General features: G+C 35.2%; 1 protein-coding gene and 1 long non-coding RNA gene across 4 annotated transcripts in view; one reads left to right on the top strand and one right to left on the bottom strand.

The window, feature by feature from the left end:
* Positions 1-3,257: 3,257 nt before the first annotated feature.
* Positions 3,258-17,662, bottom strand: part of THSD7A (thrombospondin type 1 domain containing 7A) — a 460,930-nt gene continuing 446,525 nt past the window's right edge. The window contains exons 23-27 of the mRNA XM_082398710.1: positions 15,348-15,443; positions 12,438-12,520; positions 11,879-12,089; positions 9,330-9,417; positions 3,258-8,631 (exon numbers count right to left, since the gene is read on the bottom strand). Of these exons, the coding sequence (XP_082254836.1) occupies positions 8,547-8,631; positions 9,330-9,417; positions 11,879-12,089; positions 12,438-12,520; positions 15,348-15,443 (563 nt within the window). The 3' untranslated portion in view covers positions 3,258-8,546. The remainder of the gene's footprint in view (positions 8,632-9,329; positions 9,418-11,878; positions 12,090-12,437; positions 12,521-15,347; positions 15,444-17,662) is intronic.
* The window catches only part of LOC309631788, a 49,704-nt gene continuing 41,520 nt past the window's right edge, over positions 9,479-17,662 (top strand). Inside the window, exons 1-4 of one of the 3 annotated variants that reach the window (XR_014246525.1) lie at positions 9,479-9,830; positions 10,686-10,801; positions 11,993-12,124; positions 16,982-17,079. This is a non-coding gene — a long non-coding RNA (uncharacterized lncRNA). Of the gene's footprint in view, positions 9,831-10,685; positions 10,802-11,992; positions 12,916-16,981; positions 17,080-17,662 lie in introns of those variants that run through there. The other 2 variants (XR_014246526.1, XR_014246527.1) reach the window with 2 other exon arrangements.

The following is a 17,662-nucleotide window of genomic DNA, read 5'->3' as shown; positions in this document are numbered from 1 at the left end:
TTTCTCTAGGAGGTGGGTCAAAAAGGATCTTGCTGTGCTTTATGTCATAGATTGTTCTGCCTATGTTTTCCTCTAAGAGTTTGATAGTGTCTGGCCTTACATTTAGGTCTTTAATCCATTTTGAGTTTATTTTTGTGTATGGTGTTAGGGAGTGTTCTAATTTCATTCTTTTAAACGTAGCTGTCCAGTTTTCCCAGCACCACTTATTGAAGAGGCTGTCTTTTCTCCACTGTATATTCTTGCCTCCTTTATCAAAGATAAGGTGACCATATGTGCGGGGGTTTATCTCTGGGCTTCCTATCCTGTTCCATTGATCTATATTTCTGTTTTTGTGCCAGTACCATACTGTCTTGATTACTGTAGCTGTGTAGTATAGTCTGAAGTCAGGAAACCTGATTCCTCTATCTCCGTTTTTCTTTCTCAAGATTGCTTTGGGTATTCGGGGTCTCTTGTGTTTCCATACAAATTGTGAAAATTTTTGTTCTAGTTCTGTGAAAAATGCCATTGGTAGTTTGATAGGGATTGCATTGAATCTGTAGATTCCTTTGGGTAGTAGAGTCATCTTCACAATGTTGATTCTTCCAATCCAAGAACATGGTATATCTCTCCATCTATTTGTATCATCTTTAATTTCTTTCATCAGTGTCTTATAATTTTCTGCATACAGGTCTTTTGTCTCCTTAGGTAGGTTTATTCCTCGATATTTTATTCTTTCTGTTGCAATTGCCTTTTTCTTAATCGGCCTCCCTCCTTTATTTCTGGGTATTCCCTGCTCCCTCATGTCTCCCACTGGAATTTCCCATGCAATGAAATTAAAATTAAGAGAAAGCTATGACAGAATTCTCTTTTATAGACTCCATTCTCAAGACAGTTTTTCAAATCCCATAGCCCACATCTTCCTGGCATGTCCTCAGCTGTCATTCTTCCATGATGCCAGGCTCAGTCATTACTGATTTTATTTCTTCGAGTGCTCTGTTACTGTTCTTCCCATGTCACAACATTGTGCTTTCTGAGGAATTCAGGTGAACATACTTGTGGCAAGTGAAATGAATATAAAATGATTCATGATGGAGGACTGACAACTTTAAGCTTTGGATGAATTAGTTGGTCAATTAACCCTAGTGGTCTCTTTATAATTGATCTCCTAATTAACCTTAACTACTCTTTGTCCATAAACCTCACAGTTCACTAATTCTTTTGTTCATGTATTCATCCAACAAGAATTTATTGTTCTTGCTATGTGTTGGGCTTCATTCCAGGTAAGGAACAAAACAGATAAAGACCTGGCCTCTCTCATGTGTGTGTGAGAGACAGTAAAAACACAACCACCATCCAAAAAGATACATAATATAAGGTGCCATAAAGAAAACTAAAGAAGAGCAGGAGGATAGAAAAGTGACAGAGAGTGTCAATGAAGGCTTCTCAGATTAGGTGGCATTTGAGCAGAGACCTGCATGAAGTAAGGGAGCTGCCAGGCCTATATCAACGGGAAGAGTGTTCCAGGTAGAGATAACAGTAAGGGCAGTGCTCTAAGGAAAGTGTGTGGTTTTAATAGAAGATTGGGTTCCAACTTCATCACCTCCATGTGACATTGGCCTCAAGGGTTAGCATGAGAGGGGAGGCGAGCATGCTCAGAAATAGCAGAGGGCTGGGGGCAGTGAAGCGGCAGGGGCCCTTGTAAGAGCATCTCTGCCTGGGATAGAAAACTAGATTGTGGAGAAATAAAATTCAGAAAGTTTTCTTTACCAAAAAATTTAAATTTAACTGATGGCCTAAAATTAACAACCACTTTGGTATCACCAAAATTGCCATTTAAAAATGATATGTAATAGAGGACCAAATCCAAATAGCCAACATACAGGAAAAGATAAAAGTTGCTCACATTTGCTAGTCAGCAAGGAAATGAAAACAATGAGAGGGATTGATGTTTTGTTTTAGCCTGGACTGAGTGTGTCTCATAACTCAAACTGTGACCAAAGAGCTATGGGATTTGCATTATTAGAGTTGCCAAGGGGAGGACAAAGGACATTTTAGTGTGTTTGAAACAGTAATAGGAAAAGAAATGAAGCTGTTTTCTAATTGTATCTACTAAATTTAGCCCGTTTCTCTCTCTCTGTTCTCCTTTTCTACCCCTGTCCCCATCATATTCAGATTATATGATCAAGGAGAAAAATATGGCCGGATACATATCAGACTGTTGACTTGAGTTACCTTGGCAGGGAGATGCTGTGCAGGAATGTGGAAAGGGGGAGGGGGAGTGATCTGGAGAAAAAAAAGAAAAAAGACTGCAACATCGGAAAGTCTGACTGCATGTAAGCATTTTCGTATGTACATGCTGTCTTCAGAGTAACTGACACCGACAAGACCTGTAAATTGTAGTGTGTGTTGGCTTTTCTTTGGAGTATGTTCAGAGTTTAATGAAAGGAATCACTAGGGACTCAGACCAGCAAAATGTAGACCAGTTGTGTTCATATTTGTGTTTGCAGGACATAAATTAGAGATGCAAAATGAAAAATGAAGTTAGTGATTGACTATGAATGTCCAGATACATATAAAGAAATATGTGGGTTATTTAAAAAATTTTCATCTAGATTGAGCTGTAATGAACAATACAGAAAATAAGGAGACGGCAGATCACAGGTTTTTCAACAAGCGTTTGAGGCTAGCTGTATATTTGGAGTGGTTCATACACTGTGTTTAACAGGTTCCTTGCTCATTAGTTATATTTTAGCAAACAGCGATTTCAGAAAATGTTTTAGTTGCAAGCTACCCTAGCAGTAATTTATCTAATTTGTGCATCTCTTCCTGAATTTGTTAATGTGTGAATCTTAATTTTGGGAATGAAGGGGATCTTAATTTGTTAATGTGTGAGCTTCTGCCTTGTTTTTTAGGATTGGTCTTTTACTGGTAGACATAGGGAAAATGGACAGGGAGAGGCTCGCCTTCTGACTGAGGGGGAAAGAAGAGCTGCACCGTATTCTAGAGTATCTTATGATCCTCTGCTATTTAGTCTTTTTTAATTTACTGGAAACCAAGAAGAGTTCCTTTGTCCAGGATGATTAATCTGTAGCCTCTGCAGACTTTGAAAGTAAAGGTTTGCATCTCTCAAACTTTCTAAATTGGAATTATTAAAAAAAAAAAAGAAGACCCAGGAAAGTGCAGTACAGTAGTAAAAAGATTTGGTTTTCCACTGAAAAAAAAATTTAACCCACATTTGAGCAGCAAATGGTGCAAATTAAAACACAGATACACATGAGTAGAATGAAAATGATTTCCGTGTTTATGTTCATCACCAACATAGTTATTTACAAATAACCCATATGAAAATGTAAAAAAAGCATATTACATCTTCACACGCCATCTATATTAACTGAATAAAGCTTAGTGACATTATTTGCAAATCTGTAGTTAATTGTACATAGACATTTTGTGCGTTAAAAAAGAAATGTACATAATTTAAAATAAATTACATTACACAATTTACAAAGTAATATTAACAAAAACTTCTTAGACAGCTGCCTCCTTACTTAAACAAAATATTAATAAATACTCAGGTGATTAAATTAACCAAAAAACATATTTAGGGGATTATAATTTATAGAAAGACATTGCAAATTTAATAAAGTTACATTTTACAATGACAGATACTGATCGCTTCAAATCTGTGTACTAGAAATAGGCAGGAAAAAGTATCAGAAAGGAAATCTCAGTGTTTCCTTTGAAAAAATAAACATAAATAGAGTCCTGAAAAATAGTTGGGAAAAGCTCACTGAGGGTTCAAAGTAGGTAATCTAGAAACTATTTTTAAAAAAAAAAAATCTACAAAACACAAGACTGACACCCAGTGATAGTTTAAATAGACTAGAGGTTTTCGAGCACTGGAAACATGACTCTCACAAGCTAAATGTCTTCATATAACTGCCATTTTAAGATCTGCCTTGGTAGAGGCACGAAAACATAAAACTACAAAATTAACTCTATCCATTTAGCATTTGTTTTACTCATTTCATCATGTAGACATAGCCATTTTTCAGTCTCCCTGCTAGATACAGAACTATACCACACTGGAAAACAGCCTTTTTATAAAGAGTCATGTCTGCTGGGCCCGCACTCCAGTTTCAGACGCCTGAAATCCTGCTCTGCACCCCCAGCCACCTGAGGGCAGGACCAGAAGGGACAGGCAGAAGTTTCAGTTCTCACATCTTAATTAGACCCAGGAAAGATCACTGACGTGATTCCTCACAGATTTGTTCATGGACTGCTCTCCTTTCAGTGCCCTCAAGCTTCGAGTGGAAATAGAACAAGAAACATACTTGAATTTGGTAATGTTTTTACAAATAGTGAGACCCTGGATCATTTGGGAAGCCTGATTCTTGCAAATCTGTTCAAACCTTGATTCAGCCTAAGAATAAGCTCTTCTGTAAGTTTTGAAAGGTGCAGGCCTCCCTCGCTGTCTTGTAGGCTAGCACGTGGACAAAGGCACGAGGGGAAGATTGGTGGAGGCGGATAGTACTGGGTAGGACTAAATCTAAGGTAGGAATTGACATTTTTACAGAAAACGTCTATTTTTTTTTTTCTTTTGGCATGTCCTCCACAGGTTTTCTTTTTTACTCATGTCTTTGACCAGTACACTGTGTTTAAATCAACCTGTTCACACTCTAAATGACACTTTGACTCCAATAGGAAAGATATATAGGTATTCACCGCTTTTTTTTTTCTTATTAAAAATGTAATAAGCATGTTTAGCAGAAGGTGGTTCTGAGGGAAGCAGACAAGATTAGTTGTTGATAAGAGAGCAGAGTAGACAGAGATCAGGCACTGAATATCATCATAAAGAAGGATATACAGGGAGTTAGAGGAGGTTAAAAAAAAAAATTGAGAGGTGTTACTTGCCACTATGACCACTGCCACCTGCCTGAGGGTAGAGAAGCCATATAGCCAAAGCCTGCCAGCATGGCCTGAGACATGGACATTACATAAGGAAAAATACTAACCATGTTGAACACTAAATCTAGAGTGAAGGGTGATGTGTGTGTCATTTTCACTCATTAAGCATTTTTCCTTGTTTTGAATGTCTTAGATATATATGTAAACAAAAGCCATTACTAATATTTTACAGTGCCTAGCAGAGTGTCTTACATATGATAATTCAATAAATATTTGTCTTGTTATAGGTACTTGTGCTTTGTTATATTTAACAACATGCTTTTATGCACTCCTTTTTAAATTAGCTTTAAGCTACACCAGAGTCCTCAAAAAGGCTTTGAAATAAGGATTGTGGTCAATTTCCTAGATTAGATATTGATGAATGAGCAAACCACCCTCTTTCAAGAGAGATCAGTTATGCCACTTCTATGTCGTTTAAATGGAAACAGTCCAACAAAATAGCATAATACTGTGTCAATATTTTTCATTTCTTTTTTTGAAACCAAGCAAACATTCATACTTATAGAACAGTAATTCTTAATCTTTGTGGGTTCACAGATCATTTTGGTAAGGCAAAAGTGTCAATAGACAAGTTACTACTATATTGCCCTCCTGAATTCTTAGAATGAACAGGAGGAATAAGGTTTTGATGAAATTCCAGTAAAGTACTTAACTCATTATTGACTCATGCCAGGAACAAAAATAAGGCCATTTTCATGTTATAAACATGAATATAATAACCTTCATTTGTCCAAAATAGTCAGCTAGCTACATTCTCCTCTTTGTACCTTTCTAACAAGAGGCCATCCAGTATTTATTTATCCTAATGATGAACTTCCAGTATGCTCCCTAGTGTTAGATCACATTGAACCTAGTTTCCTTCATATCTGTAAAAGGTAATCAATTATGAATAAAATCATCTTGTATTTTCATGACATTTTATAATGTTGATCTATTCATTTAATTTTAACAATATAGGTAGGATGATACTGATCTGCTTTCTGAATTAATGACTTTTAAATGATTGTAAGTATAGCATTAGTAGCAACAGTATTTTATTCTAGTCAACAATTTCAAGGGTATTGGGTATGGCACGCATTTCGTAAGACTGTCAGTGAAACTCTTCAAGTAACTGCAACGGACTATTTCTCAACCATTTTGGACAAATGGAGTTCATTTTATTCAAAGAGATCAACTTGAGGATTATCTGGAAGACCCCTGAGTACATATATTGACAATCACAGTTTTAGGGTGACAATATTATTTTTGTCTTCCTCTTTAATAAGACAGATGAAATGGAATTTGTTTTTATGCTTTTCCTTGTTTAAATCCTTGGTTTAAGGTAAAATTCTCATTTTCCTGACATCCTGTTTGCTTAGAAATGATTTACATGTTGCTTAATACAGTGAATGTTGAATAAGGAATTAGTGCTTACCACATTTAATGCTTATCGAAATATGTAGAAATCTGTTTATTTGAGGGACAACGACATTCCAATCTATCTTTTGTAATCTTTGCAAATACTCTAGCAAACAGTAGGGGGAGTTCAAACTCTAGTATGAAGGTAAGATACCTTCTAGTCCAAACCACTTGTAGAGCTACACAGCTACGTTTAAGATAGAATAGCTTGTGATGCTATTTTTTAAAGACCTGAAAACGTAACGTCCTTCCGTCTCCCAAAGGTTGTCGCAATAAATGTTGCCTGAAAAATGGTATCGCTTTTTAATGGCACCTTTTGAATTTTCCTTTCATACGAAAGAAACCAGCCGAGTTAGATATCATTTTACTGTGCCATTCCCAGGGCTACATCTGTGAAAAATATAGCTACTTCCAATACAGTGATAAGTTGAATGACTGTTTTTCATTTTTGAAATTAAACACTGATCGCAGTCTGAGGGTAAATGAATGAAAGCTCAAGATGACACAATGGAGAGTGAGTTAGCACTGAAAAAGCTTCTAGACCAGGGACCAGCAAACTACAACAAATGTGGCCTGCTGACTTCTTTTAAAGGAAGTTTTATTGGAAAACATCCATGCTCATTCTTTTATGTACTGTACTGTGTATTGTCTATGGCTGCGTTCTCACAACGGCAGAATGGAGAAGTTGCAACATAGACCTGGCTGAAAATCTTTACCATCTCACCTTTTACAGAAAAAAGTGTGCCACCCTTGGTCTAGATATTTAATGAAGCCCTGAACAAAATATTTATTCTTCTCTTTTAAAAATTCTAGTTTTTGATATCATACATTAAAAAGACTCGCTTCAAATTTTACCGGTGAGAAAGACAAAACAATGGATTTTGAAATACATTCCATCTGAAACTAGGAAAACAAATCAGGGAGAAAGAAAAAAATCAACACACAATTTTGATTTCTTTTAGTTACAAAAATCACGAACACATTATTTTTTCCGTCTGCTCAAAATTAAAAAGACAACCAGCTCCTTTTTTTCTTTTCTTTTCTTTTTTTAACAAGGATAACAAGTATAAAAATCTAGTCATAAACAGCCTTCAAAGTACAATTAAAAAGCCAACTAGAGGGATCCATCTTTTGGAGGGTTAGTGAGTTCGGGACTTAAACACTTAAATTACCACCATGTTGTTGATTTCACAATGGCTGCAGTGATGAGGAAGAGTGTGGGCAGCAGATGTAATAGCTAATTCCATCCTGTCGCCATCCCAACAGAACTTTACTCTCTTTAGGACACAAGAACTTGTAAATGTCTCCATGACACTCTGAGCACACGTGTCTTCATCCCATGTGAAAAGAGGCAGTTTCTATGGCAATACTGGTTAAGTGCCTATCATGCTGCACTAATATAGTGCAAAAATGTGCCTTCCATATAGCAAAAAAGATGCAGGCAACCAGTTTGAAAATTAGAGAAAGTAGAAACATACTGTATTAACACAAGCAAATTAGTTTTCCAGACAATAACCGCTATAAAATACTGAACTTGAGGACTCTTCTAAGGTACTAGTACCTGTCCAGCATTTGTAGTTTGGAGAGAGACAAGAATTAAGTCTTATAAAAGGGTCTTTGTCTCTGAAATGCAGGTCAATGAAACTATCATCAATCACCAGGATGCTGAATTTATTCAGTGGGTTTTCTGCTCAGTTTAGAGTTTATCTTTATTCACCATTAAAATTGCTTATTAACAAGTACATAATCTGACATAATGTGTATCATCAATTGAGTATACATGTTGTTATGTTTGACTATAGTAGCGTAGAGATCTTGGTATAAACTCTTCATGCGAAAATGTTACTATGGTTAACTGCAGACAGAGGCTTGCATCAGGCATCCTAACTGGCCAATCCCACCACCGTTATTTTAGAGATGAAAGTGAATTATCAGTTGGTAGATTCCAGAAAGATCACATAAAACTCTCAGAATTCAGCATGTATTCAACTAAATCTCCTAGAATTCTCAAGGCTGATGGTTTCTATGTAAGTGGTACTGTCTTGATATCTCCAGTGGCACTGTGATTTTCACTCTTAATGATGATCTTTTAAGAAGTTACAATGTATTTTAATCCATACAGTTTGAATAGCTTTGTGGCCTCTGGATATCTACAGCAAAGGTAGAAAACTGAGACTGGTTGTTGCAGGATAAGTTATGGTTTACATGTCTGCATCTCCATCATAGGCTAAGGTTAAAGGTTTCAGTCGGTTGTTTTGCCTTCTTTGGGGTTTCTTTGGCTTTTTGCTGTAAAGAAAAAAAAATCATTAAAATTGGGAGAAAGAAAATCAACATTCAATTGCAATTTTAATTGTTTTAAATGAAAAAACTGGAAACATTGATAAACCTAAATTGCTTAATTGCCTACACTGCCTAAATTCAACCTTAAAATTTGATTTTCTGGTTTTTTAATTTCTGTTTTATGCTCTGAATAAACTTGAAACAGAAACCTTGAAATATTTTATTATCCTGTAAAAGATGAATTGTTTAAATGGAATTCCTCTAGTACTAACAATGGAAATAATGTTATAGTATAATCATTTATATTTGTCCATAAACTTTTATAAATAACACTATTTATAATTAATGTTTTAAAAGATAGTTGAATTGGGTATTACCATAATATCTTCCTCAGCAGTAATTCAATATAAAAATCTACAGTTCATCATAAGTATACAAAGTAATATTTGCTTATAGAACCAAGGAGAACATACTTGAGAAGATGGCCTGGGGCAGCTCTGGCTCATCTTCAGAAATTAAATGGCTCAGATTTGGTAGTTTTTAGACTATCTAAGACTAAAGCCATGCTTATTCAGAAATTCAGATGAACACTAATGTGGAATACTTATTTGAGACATTAGATTGCTCTTCCTGGTTATGGCCAGTTGAAAGTGTTTCCTCTGAAATAGAGATCCCCTTAGATTTTGAAATATTTAAACACTCACCAAGCTAGATAGATCATGGAGACAATGAAGACGAGTAACACAAATGCCCCAGCTGCTACACCGTAAACCCAGGTCTTTAGTCTCCCATCTAAGAAGAATGGATATTAGTCATTAATTTACATTAGTCTGGTATATATATGACAGTCTTTAACTACAACCAATGACCAGTCACATATGACCAAGTCCTTTCAAAACTCAAAATGAATTATTGCTTAGGCATAATTAATGATTAATGCAAAGCTGCTATAGTGAGTTAGATGGTCCTTCATTAAAGATAAATTATCAATGAAAATTGAATTGAAAAGCAATGAAGTTTGAATTCAAGTTCAGATTTCAAGTTAACAGGTCTAAATTTCTGCTGCTTCTTATCTGAATTTTATTTTAAACCCAATATATGTGTAATGGTAATATAAACATTTTCTTCTGATTTTCATTCTGAGAAGAGAAGAAAAAATAATGCAATTTCGAGAAAGTCCTACAACTTTGAGTTAATGCTGACAGGTATCTCAATGTAAACTTTGTCATTTAAATATTTTTTCCAGATGAATTGATAGTAAATATATTTAACATTTTTGGAATTAATATAATCCTTTATTTAGTTTATACTTAGAGTGTGCTTTAAAACTGATTTGACAATATCATTTGTAAAAACAGCCAAGTTTGATTAACATATAAAAGGATCTCTAAGTAACTTTTTTCTGTCTTTTCTATTGTATGGAATCAGGACAGGAATTTTTCTTTTTTTCCAGTTTTATGACAAGAACTTTTAAAATTTGGTTTTCTGGTCTCATTCTCTTTGAACTTCTCAGTTTTATATTCTGGATAAACTTCAAATGAGTGATAACTATTAATGACTTTGCCTAACTTAACTTGATCTTCACACCAACATATATTTTCTGTTGTACACATACAGCTAAACATATGATTTTAGAATTAAAATTATAGATTGGGCAAACTGACCCCACAGATACTCTGGTTTATCCAATATTTGGAAGGCATCAAAAGCAAATTAGTACTATGAACTTTTTTTTTTTTTTTGCCTAGAGCTGGATCAATTAGGGGTTCACTTGCTAGAAATAAACTAAGTTAATATTCTAAATACCCTTTTTTTTTTTTCTCTCAATTCTAAAGATTTAAAAAATTTGAGTCTGGGTTCAAAATCGAAAGAGCTCTATTGGGTTTATTTGCCCTGAGAGAAATTCAACAAATATTTTTGGGTTTTTCATAAACCAAGAGCAAGGTCTAATTGTATGTTTTTAGAACATGTACCTTTTTAATATATTAAAATGTTCACTTTAGGAAAACTATATATTAAATGAAAAATGACAATAATAATATTCTCTCTTTAAAAATCAGTTTTGATGTGAGGAGATCTGCTTGGATTTTTGGTCAGGGTAAGACTGCAAATGGCCATTTGCTGGTCCGCTGTCCTGGACACTGAGAGGAAGAGTTTCCCATGCTTACAGAAACAGGTCAGCTTTACAAAATAAATTTTATTTTCAGCTCAAAACCTAATCAAGGCAGGGATGATGTGGTTAAATATGAATCACCCAAATATTGAACATACTTAAAAAAAGATTCCCAATAGTGATTCACCAGTAAGGGAAAGTGTTTTGACTAAATGCATTAAAAATAGAGATGTGCTGGCTATGCAAATCGCTTCCTTCCTTTCTCATGTTTCTAACGGAGTCAGGAAGTAGTTTATGCCTGGCTTTGCCTGGAGATTTCCTTCGGTCATGAACTAGTCATCCCTCTAGGGTGTGAGAAAAAGTGTCATGATCTTAGTTACCATATGGCTCTTGTAGCACATTTTTAAGCACCACCTTAGTTCTAGGGCTAAGCATATGGTTGAATCAACTGAAGAGAGAAAATGTGCAGAGTAAGGATAGCATCTGATGAGGCTTCAAGCTTTTGTCTGTATGGGCTTCAAGTCCATTACTAGATACATTACGAGCTGTCTGTTGAATATGACAGGGGTCTGGTCAGTCTCCAAGTTTAGATTGTCCCATCTAGACAGGAAGGCGCCATCCCTGCCCCCGTTAATCTGGTGCTAGTATAGATTCTGAGTATTTGAGTGTGCCAACTCTAAGGGTTGGTAGAAATTGGTTTGGCTGCCAAGTATCTCCTGCATTGCTGATCTTCAAATATTTAACACTCTGTGGTGAAATGGAAAAATTCTTTAATGTCTTTATAGTTTTATTTGTTCGAGTTCTGAATGACAACACTTTTTTCCTAGTATTTTCATTGTTAGATTTCTTTGTTCAATGTGAAAATAATTATACTTCTAAGTTTAGGACTGAAATTAAAATAAATAATATCAATCCTAAAATTTTTGTCAGAAGAAAGTAATTTCATTTTTCTGAATTTTCAGCATGAGAGCTTTTTTTGTAATAGTAGAAAATTATAATAATATATGGCAGTATCAACATAAATGACTATACATAAAATAATTAACTCATATGAAAATGCTTGCTCATTTTTTTAATCCTTTGGAATTGGTTAAATATATAGCTAAAGAATTCTACATCAACACTGTCTAGTCACTTCACCTGGCCCAAATGGCTGTAGAAACCAGGTCCTTCCCCGTCCTGCTGGGTTACTGGAGGGTTGGGTTGGATGTACTGCCCGACTGGTTTTCACATCTCCTCTTTTGTCCTCCACAGTGGGTATCACCACCACGGGGATAAGTGTGCATTGCTCAAGTGTACCATTGGAAGACATGACTTCAGTGTACCCTTCTTCACAACTGCATATCCTTGTCTGCAGGAGAACAAGACTTATACTGTACATGCAAGGTGATCTTTTTAAGCATAACAGACCTGACTTGAAGAGCAGGCTTTAAAGAAATATTGTTCTGGGAATTTACTTCATGTAATTTCTGTCATAAATACGTAAAAAAGAACACACTTTTTGTCCCTTTACAAACTTATTCTAACAGTAGAAGCAAGTGCATTCAGAATTGTTTATAGTGATAAAAGAAGAGGTCCCCAAATAGAATCTTTATGCCTCAAGACATGCTTTTTTGGGGTGGGGGAATGGATTGTACCAGAGGCAGTGGGGTGACAAATGATGAAGCTGGCTTGCCTACTCTAATGAATTCACACATACCTCGCTACAGTACGAGTGGGGTTGACTACACGGTGGATTACAAGACCTGTCAGCATCAGGCTGGCGCACCACCAAGCAGCCCCCTGCAGAACAGAAAATCATATTTTGACAAGTAGCATCTCTTGCAATGATTAAAAATACATCATTGTTGTAGACTTGTCTTTGAATCCTGAACCACCTTGGGAATCCCACAGACTTTTCTGAGGGCAGCTGACTGAAATATTTGGTTGACCCTGAGCACTTTATTTAGGACCTTGAGGCTCTTCTTATTCAGAGGAGACAGCATAGTACCTGCCACTCAGCAGGTGCTCAATAAGCACCTGTTGAATGGATGATTTTATAGTTGCTACTTTGAAAACACTAATTGCCTGCAAGCTATTTATCATAGTTTCTGAGTCCAAGTCCAGCACTAAAAAGCAGATTTAATATTCTTTTAAAATTCTTTCTTGGTTATTCAAGTAAATAGTTTTCATGTTAAGATGTCCCTTTGATTCATGTGACTATCTTGTATATGTATTTTTTATAGTACATGTTTGTTTTTGAGAAAATCACTAATTCAGGATATTTTTTGGGTATAAGAAAACAAAGGCAGCTACTAAGTGTATGTTTGCACTATTGTTTTAACTTGACATTGCAGTTCTCTGTTTAGTCCTCTTCTTTCTTCCTTCAAATACAGTACCAGGTGTGCCGAAGTCATTGTTATAATGAAGTTTCAAGACAAGAATAGATGTCATAAAGAAACAGTATTGGTGGCATGGAAAGAACTGATAGTTTCAAACCATACTTGTTCAACTTAGAATTTTAGCAAAGCAAAAATTTTCCTTTATTTATGGAATTGATGATCCTCTGGAATCTAATCAAAGGTGCCTATTAATTCCTTGCCTTATCTCTCTATATTATAAACCAAATATTCACAGAAAAATTGTTATGGAAAAGCAGTTATTCATTGCAAGGCAGTTGCAGTTACATGGCCATATTGAAGTTATCATCATTAAACATATGAAGACAGAGTAAAACAGCATCTTGAGTTTCTTATAAGGACAAATATTCATAAAATTAAAGCAATCAAGGTAGATAATATACTTTACATGCTTGTCTATTTCTCATAAAGAATCTCATCTCTCCTAAAAGGTGGAAGAAGAATGCATACAGAGTTTATCACAAATCATTTACACATTTTTTTTGGGGGGGGTATAAAACAGCATTAGAAGGGAATAAATACATGGGATACTTCTTATATGGAAAAGAAATTGAAAATATGATTTCTACAGGTAAGTCTTTTAAAATTTGACTTACCTTTTTGCATTGGGGAATAGCCCCAATTTCAGTGTGAAAAGAGCTTTTAACACGTAGAAGAAAAGGCAGACAACTATTTTTTGCATCCATATTTGGAAAAAAAAACAAACACTGAAAACTAATAGGATCCTCTGGGGAAGCTGTAAAATTCCCTCTGAATAGTTTAAAGAAGAATGTAGACATTCATTTTCAACACCTGAGTTGAGTGGACCACCTCTATAATGCCTTTGGGTTCAGAAAGCCTATGCTTCTCTTCCCAGAACTCTGTCTCCCTCTGTTGCCTCTGAGAGTGGTGTGCTTGGAACAGATTTTTCTTCCAGAAAATAATAGTGTAAGAGAGCAAAGGGTTTCTTGCTAGGTGTCTTTTCTTTGTTATAGATGTATCCACTGGGAGTTGCTATTATCAAGTGTTTCTTAACACAGATTTCTCATGTATAAAATCTTATCTTCACAAGAATACAATCTGACATCCTGCTCTAGCTTTCATAAGGAGGAAATGAGTAATTAGGTTTCAATAAATCCAGGTAATTTAAAATTCAGTATAAAAATTTATGCTTTCCAAAAAGCATATCGACCCCTGACTCCTATCATCTTACTGTAGATATTACAGTTAAATTTATAAATGGACATTACTCAGAGGCAACAAAATGCACATTACTTTTTCTCCCTGCCAGAGGGTCAAAACAATGGCAGCAAGTCAGCAGGTCCTCCTGAACAGTTAGTTAACTGTCAATACTCAGGCTGATGCTATGCTATGGAGATTCCTGTAGATGAGATCTCTACAAATACATTGTTTAAGAAGAGACATTAGATCTTTGGGTCCATGGGCTTGAGGCTGAGGTTCTGTTCTGACCCTGGTTTCTTTGTAGGAAATTTGCAGGGTGGTTCACTCCATCTCTGGAGCCAATTTTCTTCCCTCTTCAAAGGGTCTTTGGGATCCCTTGCATTTACTGGACTCAGATAAGGAAACTTCAGTAACTGTAGATTAGAGTAGTTCTTGGGGGTACATTTGGGTCAAAGGAAATTCAAAAAAAGTTCTTCATTTGGATTTCTTCTTTCAACGTACAATGATTTTTGACTTGGGACAGAGTAGGTCGATTGGCTACTCATATGCTCTGGGCTTGAGTTTTACCAATAGGTCTTCTATATTAATTAATAAAAAACTATAAATCATAGATTTCTGAATTTAAGCAAAATATTTGGATTTGTGTAATCATATTCTCGTGGCAATATTTTTGGACTCCATGTATATTGCCTTTAAGGCACAGAAACAGAGTCAACAAAATATTGACTTTCTTAGCACGTAAGAAGTTATTAATATATAAGATTTCTAGGAAAAACAATCTGAGAATTATTTACTTAAAATCATTTATTAGAATTAGTATTTTAATTATAGCAGCAATGTCTAAAATGGCTGGGTGAGGGAGAATTTAACTGAAACATTAAACAGTAAAATATTTTGTCATTGGTCATCAGGTGCACAGCTCAGGTGTCCTGAACCCAACCATGTGTGGAATACTGAAAGAATATCTTTGTTTTCTTAATTATTTTCTTTAACCAATTACATGTGTGTTACAGGAAGACTTTCAAAGAACAAAGAAATGGGAGGTTTACCTGTTACATTTATACCATCTGATCTTTGACACCAGACTGTTCGGGAAGAGCCCTTCCAAGCACTAGCCATCCATTTATACTCGTAACACTGTCCATCTGCAGGAACACAATAAACATTAACAGAGGCATTCTGTAGGCCAGCGGAACAATCATGGAGATAGGGTATTCATAAAATATTTATAAACAATTGGAAAGGGATGAGAAGTCCATCCTGAATGATTCAAATGTCAAGTTATTATCCAGAAGTTGCCATATAAATGTTACACAATTCCAGATACATACCTAAATTCCAACTAATCTTCCATGTCTGCTGTCATACTATCTAATGTGAACCTGGATTTTCAATTTAATTTTATGTTTATTTGAAGTATTATAAAATATCCAACATACAGACAAGGACAGAGAATAATTTAAAAAATATTCAATTACCCATCATTCAATTTTAACTAATATTACCGTTTAGTCATATTTGCTTTAGGTTTTTTTTTGCTTGTTGATGAGTAAAAAAAGTAACAAATAAACTTGATGTTCTATTATATTGCTTCCTGATCTGATCTCCCTCCTTGTTTCTCCAGCAATACCCAGTCTTCTGAAGTAGATACATGTATTTCTGTGACATGTTTTTAATTCTTTTAATTCTTTTAATGATTATATAAAATTATTTTTAGGTTTTTTTTTTTTTTTTTTTGGTCTGTGTTGGCTCTTTGTTGCTGCGCGTGGGCTTTCTCTAGTTGTGGCAAGCAGGGGCTACTCTTCATTGCAGTACGCGGGCTTCTCTTGTTGCAGAGCACAGGCTCTAGGCGCGTGGGCTTCAGTAGTTGCAGAGTGTGGGCTCAGTAGTTGTGGCGCACAGGCTTAGTTGCTCTGCAGCATGTGGGATCTTCCCGAACCAGGGGTCGAACCCATATCCCCTGCATTGATAGGCGGATTCTTAACCACCGTGCCACCAGGGAAGTCCTTTAGACGGTCTTAAAATTTAAAAAGTATCATACTGATACATACATCTTTTTGAAACTTAATAGTCAATGTTATATGTATCATACAATGTTATAAATGAAATATTTCTATGTGATGTTTTTAATGCAGACATAGTCAATTTATTTTAACTGCTACATAGAATTCCATGGTACTATCTACTACAATTTATTTAGCTATTTCCTCTATGGGTGGACTTTTAGGTTATTTTCAACTTATGCTATTATAACAATGCCTCAGTGGTCAGTCTTGTGCAAGCCTCCTGGTGCTTCTTCAAGGTAAATATTTAGAAGGGAAATTTCTGGGTATCACTGTAGGGACAGCTGAAACTTTACTAAATACAGCTCATTCTTTTCTTTAAAAGGTGACAATTTATATACCCACCAGCACTGAATAAGAGTTACTATTACTCCAAACCCTCACAAACATTTACAAATTCCAGATTTAAATTTCTTGTCAGTCTTGTGGGTGTGGAAAGCTATCTTGTCATTTTTAACTTGTAGTTGATTACCAAAGCTATTAAACTGAGAAAAATATTTGGGGGCATTTAGATTTCTTCTTGTGAATTGCTTATGTATATCTTTTGGCTCCCCCCACCCCTTTTCGTCTACTGAAATCTATGCCTTTTCATATTGGGGTGTGGGAATTTTTTATTCTAGAATATCAATTCTCAAATTATGGTCCAGGGACCAGGGAAGACTTTGACATTCTTTCAGAGTACGTGTGTGAGGATTTTCCCCTTTAACTACACACCTGGGTAAGTAAGGCTGGATTTTCTTCATATACATAAACTAAACTAAGATGGCAATAGACTGAATGCAGAAGCAGAGAAGAGAAGCCAGCTGTCTTCTGTTAAGCCAGATGTTAAGCCAGAGATTTGAAAAAGTGTAAAACGAGACCATGCCTGTCATTAAAGTTATTTTCTTTTTGTTTTGGAAAATAGTTATTTTTCAGGAAATATTTATGGTAACAAATTGATTTATGATTGTTTTAAATAAATTATCAAATATTTTAAAACATCAGTTGTCATTTTTTAATATGAAAAAGTTTGATATATATAACTCACAGAGAAAAGCAGTTTGGGGTACTCAGCAATTTTACAAGTATGAAATTGTCTTGGAATGCTGAAAAGATTTAGGATAGTTGTTCTAGACACTAATTCCTTAAAATTGACTTCACAAATATCTTTTCTAAGTCTGTGGCTTGTCCGGTAACTTTGTTTATGATCTATTCTACAGTGTAGAAGATTCAAATTTTGATTTAAAAGAATTTTTGTTTTTCATTTTAGTTTGTGATTTTGGTGTTGTATTGGGGAGATTTTCCTCATCTTTTTTTTCTAC

The sequence above is a fragment of the Balaenoptera borealis genome (genome assembly GCF_965194805.1).
Source record: "Balaenoptera borealis genome assembly, chromosome: 7".
Classification (NCBI taxonomy): Eukaryota; Metazoa; Chordata; class Mammalia; order Artiodactyla; family Balaenopteridae; genus Balaenoptera; species Balaenoptera borealis.
This window is presented reverse-complemented; position numbering and strand designations above follow the sequence as displayed.